Source organism: Monopterus albus, unplaced genomic scaffold (assembly GCF_001952655.1).
Source record: "Monopterus albus unplaced genomic scaffold, M_albus_1.0 scaffold40.1, whole genome shotgun sequence".
Classification (NCBI taxonomy): domain Eukaryota; kingdom Metazoa; phylum Chordata; class Actinopteri; order Synbranchiformes; family Synbranchidae; genus Monopterus; species Monopterus albus.
In genome coordinates, this window is record NW_018127920.1 from 5,017,947 (window position 1) to 5,025,295 (window position 7,349).

The window sequence follows — 7,349 nt, forward strand, 5'->3', positions numbered from 1 at the left end:
TTCCTGCTCTTCCTTCCCTTGTTCTTCTGGTTTCTGCTGCCTGAGGTATTCACTAAGCACATCATCACTCGGGGCCATCTTCCTGATGTATTCATGGATCTTTGTTGTTCCATCCTGGATAGTGGCTCTGACGCTCACTAATCCTTCTTCCTTCCGCTTAGTGTACAGTCTCAAGATGCTGGATTTAGGATGAAACTCTCTGTGCATTGTAAGGCGCTTCCTTGTCTTGATGTCAGTGGCCTCTATCTCCTCCTTTGACCATCTTATCGTGCCAGTGGGGTACCTGATAACTGGCATGGCGTAGGTGTTAATCGCCCAGACTTTGTTCTTTCCATTCAGCTGACTTCTCAGGACTTGCCCTCCTCTCTGCAGGTAGTTGCTGCGTTCCTTGCGGCTTCTTCATGGTTCCCATTTGCCTGCAGGATCCCAAGGTACTTGCAGCTGTTCTCAACATTTGCTGTGTTGCCTTCCGGTAGTATAATCCCCACAGTTCTGACTACCTTCCCTCTCCTTGTTACCATTCGGCCACACTTATCCAGTCTGAATGACATTCTGATGGCCTGGCTGTAGATCCTAGTGGTGTGGATCAGTGAGTCGATGTCTTGTTCACTCCTGGCATACAGCTTGATGTCATCCATGTAGAGAAGGTGGCTGATGGTTGCTCTTTTCCATAGTCAGTATCCGTAACTGCTCTTGGTGATGATCTGACTGAGGGGGTTCAGCCCTATGCAGAACAGCAGCGGGGACAGAGCATCTCCTTGGTAGATACCGCACTTGATGTTGACTTGTGCAATTGGCTTGATGTTGGTCTCTAGCGTTGTTTTCCACATTACGATTGAGTTCTTAAAGGCTCTTAGAGTCCTGTCAATGATATACAGTTCAAAGCATTCCAGGATCCAGGTGTGAGGCATTGAGTCATAGGCTTTCTTGTAGTCAATCCAGGCAGTGCACAGGTTGGTATGTCTGGGCTTGGAGTGACTACTTTATAAACCAGTAGCTGGTGCTTTGCCCCTCTGGTGTTACTACCAATTCCTTTCTGGGCCCTGCTCATGTATTGAGTCATGTGCCTGCCCATCTTAGCTGCTATGATGCCTGACAGGAGCTTCCATGTTGTGCAGAGGCAGGTTATTGGGCGGTAGGTGAATGGTACTACTCCCTTCTGAGGGTCCTTCGGGATCAGGCCCGTCGGGCCTTCAGTTAACCACTCAGGGTGGTTTCCATCCATTAGCAGCTGGTTCATTTGTCTTGCCAGGCAACCATGGAGTGAAGTTAGCATTTTTAACCAGTAGGCGTGGATCATGTCAGGGCCTGGTGCTGTCCGGCTCTTCATACTTGAGACCCTCTCTTGAATGTCTGCCATTGTGATGGTTACTGGATCTTGTTCAGGCAGGGTGTTGTGGTCTGCTCTTATGTCCACCAGCCACTGGGCATTGTTGTTATGTGATGCTTGCTTCTCCCTTATGCTCTTCCAGAATTGTTCAGTCTCCAGCCTTGGTGGGTCTGCTCTAATGTTATTACCTGCCAATTAACTAATTACCTCGGAGTTACAGTGCATTATATTGATGAACTGCATTCATATGCTCTAACTGTAATGAAAGCAGAAGAGAGACATTTTGCTGACACATGCGCAGAGCATTTCATTCATGTTGCACAGCAGTGGAACGTTTCAAATAAAGTCAGCACACTTAGCATGATCAAGAAACATGATCATTGCTGCGAGCCATCTGCTTGTACCCTGCATTGTGCACAGTCTCCATCGTTCTGTCACAGTTTCTCTGCAGAACAGTGCATTTGACAAGACATCTGCCTTTTGAACATGTCCCCTGCATCGTGCACAGTCTCCATTGTTCTGTCACAGTTTCTCTACAGAACAGTGCATTTGACAATGTCCTGGCCAAATGCAGAAAGGTTGTGGGCCACTTTAAACACAGCCCAGCAAGTGCTGCAGAATTAGAACAACATCAAATTGAACATCCTATTTGTTTAAAGTGTTTGCAAACCAAATGTTATTACACTTTTGTTCATATAGCAGTAATTTTAAAACAAAAGTGCGCAAGACACAACTTTTGAATTCATAATTGAATGCTGCTCATATCAATGCAGCTAAATGCGATTAATCACAGAAAATCATGCAGTTAATGCGATTAGGGATTTTAGTCGGATCCCAGCACTAATATACACACACACACACACGCATACATACATACACAGCTATCTATGCAGGAGAAATTTAAATTACTTAATACTGTTGCGGTTCCTTGTGCTGTCCACTTTCGACACAACACCAGCAGCAGGAGGTGTTTGTGTTCACGAACTATCCTGTCATTTTTAGGAAGAGGGTCTCCGGTTTTATCATTCTGAAATAATTGCAAACTATTTGGAGTTGTGATGGGTGCAAAGCTAATCTAGAGGTATCCAAGATTAAACATTAAATGGCTGGAAATTCTATTCAATTCAATCTTATATATAGGTGCCAAATCACACTTTACAAAGTAAGGTCTAGACCTTACTACTATTATTATTATTATCATTATAGAGGAAAAACCCAACTAATCCCCCTTGAGCAGCATTTAGCGACAGTAGAGAGGAAAAACTCCCTTTAATGGAAGAAACCTCAGACAGACCCCGGCTCTCGGTGGGCAGCCTTCTGCCTCGACCGGTTGTGTTTTATTCGCCTTCTTGACTAAGGACACATGTCATTTAGGTTTTGACATAACTATGTCTGTTTCTATAGTTTCTTGATTTATTTGTATATCTATTAAAATAACATTAAAAATGTGTCACCAAAAAAGCATTCTTAGATACCATACCTTGCCCAAAGGACCAGAAACTGCAGCTGTCTCCACTTTGGAGACTAATGATTGAGCAAAGTAGTAGCAGGAGAGTCAGAGATGAAGGCTCAAACAGTAAGTGAAGTATCTAACCTCTGTCTCCCTGAGTCGGGCCTCTAGGGCATCACGGGGCCCCTGGGTGCTGTCATTGGCTTTCAACCTCTCCTGAATAGCCTGCATCCAGCAGAGAGCTGCCTCCAAGTTCTCAGTGAACTCCTGCTGTTCCTGCTGTGTCATGATTAGTCACAGACCTAAAAACAAAACAAAACACTGCAATCAGTCTGTATCAGAGGACACTTAATGCTAAAAGGCAAACCAACCAAAACCAGGACACATGCTTCATGTCACTGGTTATAGTCTACAGTTCTTTACTTACTTACTTTCTGAGCGAAAGGTGTGGTGGATATGACGTACAGTATTTTTTTTCCAATAAAATTGTGAAGTTATAGAATCAAGTGATTTAAACCATTTATCTCTGGGTGTTGTGGGAAGCATTGTAGACAGATAGTTGATTTGAGGTAGAGTTTTCATTTTGACAGTAGCTATTCGACCGATGAGTGAGAGAAGAAGACTGGACCTGAAGAAGGTTAGACTGGAGATGCACCAGAAGAACTTGTATCCAAGACAGGAGCTGCATCTTCAATTTGGAAGTTTTGTTTTTAAAAAAGAGAGAAGGACTATATATAGTAAAGCTTTTTGGGTCACTGTCACGGTTCTTGTCAGCACTAGCAAACTGCTAACTACATCTGCTATCCTAACATTATACCAACATCACCAAAGTAAGCTGAAAGTGGATCTACATAGACTTGTTTACTTTTCTACAACACAACTTTGGTCAAGTTGTACAATGGATCATACTGTATATCTCAGCAGAACATTACACTTTCAGTGATGACTGGGTGTTGTGTTACTACTGTTTGCAAACATCATATTTCCCGAATGAACACCCCAAGAAATAATTGCACAAGGCTTAAGAAGCCCTTAAATCCTGAAGTCTGGGAGAGGAGAGGTAGTTGACCCCAACATCTCACAAATGTATAGTATATACTGTGACTACATATATCTATACTAACAGCTGACAATGGGTCCAACTTTCTGAAGGCGGCCCACTTGAATGATTGTAGGCAATGCTTTGGACACGTGCACTGATCGATCAGCAGAGAAGGGAAATGACCAGTTTTCAGCGTGACTGACCTTGACTGGTTACCAGTTGACCACTGTGAGACATCAGATTCTGTGCCGTTCTGATTTAGAGGCACGACAGCTCACATCACGCATGCAGTGGCACAGACCAAAGGCATAGCATGTGCAGCACATAGCATCTTTCATGCACCTCGAGAGAGATTTATGCTCGTGTCTGTACTGAGGTAGGTGTTCACTCACACACTAGTAGTGCTTAGTGTACAAACAGGAGGAGAAGAAACTATGTCCAAATCTCTGAAAAATATTACACACAGAGGGAATTAATAGCTAACCGTGAAATGCATGTATACTGTATGTACGGTGCATCCAACCCGTGGTAAAACACAGCAAATAATAACTAAAAACCCTTCAAAACAAACTGTGCTATGTAGGACTGATTTAACAGATTAAAGATTAAACACTTCTGTTTCTGTAACCTGTTACACCTGTTTATATTTAAAGAAGTACAAATATTGCACTTAATTTTTAGTTGGAGGTTTGTAAAAAAAAAAAAAAAAAAAATTTAGGAGTGAGATTAAAATTGGAATATGTAAAAACTTGAATACAATGTTTTATTTTTATTACAATAACGTTTTTAATTAAAGAAAAGTTACAAAAATGTCAGCGTATGCGTAAGAAAATGAGATTCGGCAGGTCAGACTTAAATCAGAATCAGCCAAGAAAACTGCAATCGATGCATCTCTAGTAAATAAAAATATTTGATTTAAAAAATGTTTCTCTGAAGTAAGTGGGCTATTAATAGCCTAAAAGTAATAACTAAAACTGTGATGCTTCTATTAATGCTCGAGTTAAAAAGCTCTAATCGTTCTTGTTTTTATATCCTAAGTAGGCTACTCTTGACAGTAGAATAAACCGCACACATACATGTGTGGTAGCTCATGAAGCAATCGCATCGAACCACTGTCCCAAGGCGTGTTTTGGTCATGTGACTAGTGACGTTTGAAGCACTTCAATGACATTTGAAACAGTTGAGTGCCCCAGACATCATACGAAGCACCTGAATGGATGGGTTTGTCATGTGAATCACTTTAAAAAAGCCCTTGAGATAAATTTGTGATTTGTGGTATTGGGCTATACAAATAAATTTGACTCCCTTTGCTTAAATATCTAAAAATGGGGAAAGAATGCAATTTTATCCACTTAAAATTACATCTACTACACAATAAAATGTGCAAAATCTGAAGGATTTCTGAAGCCACATTTTATTTTATTCTTTTGATAGAAATTGAAAAAAGTTGTCCCCCAAAGTGTTTGTGTATTTTCAAGAACCAGGTAATGAAAAAAAAATCCAGAAATGCTGTCAAATGCATCAAGGCCAGTATTGCCTTGTATAAAAATTCAGTGCGGTCTCGGGAGCCAGGCTGTGAGGGTGCTGCAGCACCCCCTGGAGGATGGCAGCGGACCTGCACGTCCGTCACAAGTATATGTTTAAAACGTAAAAAAAAATAATAAAAAAAAGCTTCATTTAATTTATATTGTTATATTCATATTCTAATAATATTCTGATCTTAGCATGTGGTTATTAGTGGATGTTGGGCTCCAAATTTTCAGTCGGTTTGACGAAACCGTGCGTTTGTGAGGTTACACGCTTGTTGCAAACAGGCGCGGAAACACCAACCCACAAACTCGCCATCCCAAAAGCATGGGAGAGAGGAGCACTAGCACTGCAGGAGCACAGAGAAGCACAAAATCATTTTGAAAAACAAAAAAAAAAGAGTCTGGGCCATTGTCCTAAATGACTCATTTCTCCCCATCATGACATTCCTCACATAGTAGGCTACCACTTCATAACTTCTATTACCAACTATATCATTAAACATGCGTCACAATGTTGCAGTGCTGTACAACCTGATAAGAAAAAAGCTGCTTTTTGGTTGAACTGCAGCAACCACAGAAGTCTGCACATAAACAATGACAGCATATCCTCCTGCAGTTTGACAGCTCGTGCAGTAAACTGGCATTAACACTAACTCCAATCCATTTCAGTCACACATGCCCAAGACGGCGATAATATTCACTCTTTTTGTTTGTTGCGTTCCCACCGGAGCGTGTTTAATTCAAGGTCGCTTATTAAGCTACACACAGTGTAACTTGAGCATAGGCTGCAAGTTCAGTTTGTTATTAACGACCTATACGCCATGCCGATTGTAAATGAAGATTCAACCTTAGGAGCGCATTAGTTTACGGTAGTACACGCGGTCACCTAATACAACTGATCGAAACGGGTGAGTAGTAAATGTGCGCGCCTGATTACAGTAACCTTAACGTCACGGTAATTTGAAAGTAGAACTGAGCGTGACAGACCACAGGGAGTTACCCGGCAGGGGTAGGCCTATTATTACTAAGCTAGCTGAACAGCGCTTCACATTTAGCCCGCTGGTCAAATACAAGTGGGAAGTGTAACAATAGAAACACTTACGATTTTGTGTTCATCAGGTGAGATGAGCCGCTGGCGTGAACGTGTCCTGTGTACAGTAAAGTTATGGCAAACAGGAAGTAGAGCCGAGACGGCGAGGGGCTGGTCAATGGAATCTACACGGAGCCTGTCATGTCGCCTTCAGTAGCTCTTTGTAAACGACACTACAACAGAGATGGAAGCTTCCGTGTTTAGTAAACAAAGCTTTAAGTGTACAGGGAAATTGCAACTTAAGCAAAAATTGACTCAATACTAATTACCAAAAACTCTAGAAACTCTCTGAAATGATGTTTCATGGGTTTCTCAATGATTTAAACATAAGTGCTGAGAATCCACCAACTCTGTGAAAATAATGTGAAATATTATATTTTCATCAAATATTAGTAGCAAAATATGATTCAATTGAAAACTGATCTACATCCAGGAATTCTAACCTCTACTAGTATATCTGCTATTTCAAATAATTATGTCATTTTAAATGTTTTACTATGAAGTGTGTTAAGGATTCACCAATCTATAGAAATGATTCATATTTTTCATGTTAGTCATGTCAGTTATTCTGGATTCCTAAAAGGCAGGATTGTGTACTGAAGCCTCCTCCCAAATGCCTATACACCACAGAAACAGTAATAATATATAAGGTGTAAAAATAGATTATTTATCAACATAAAAAATAACATTTACCTTTTCAGCTTTTTATGATGTAGAAGCTGTGCAGAATACTACAGTGAGCTTCCTTACTATTTCTAAGGCCTTTACTTAACTTCTCTATCCACATGCCAAAATGTGCCTTGCCTTGAGACCACAGTGAACACTTTCTTTTACCAAAGGTATACAGATATGTTTCTAAATATACAGTAATAGCAACTCCATCCATCCATTTTCCTCCGCTTATCCGG

At 41.0% G+C, this 7,349-nt stretch overlaps 1 protein-coding gene across 1 annotated transcript in view; it reads right to left on the reverse strand.

The window, feature by feature from the left end:
• syne3 (spectrin repeat containing, nuclear envelope family member 3) overlaps positions 1 to 6,598 on the reverse strand; it is a 51,518-nt gene extending 44,920 nt beyond the window's left edge. The window contains 2 exon segments of the mRNA XM_020599140.1: positions 2,925 to 3,082; positions 6,454 to 6,598. Of these exon segments, the coding sequence (XP_020454796.1) occupies positions 2,925 to 3,068 (144 nt within the window). The 5' untranslated portion in view covers positions 3,069 to 3,082; positions 6,454 to 6,598.
• Positions 6,599 to 7,349: the final 751 nt, after the last annotated feature.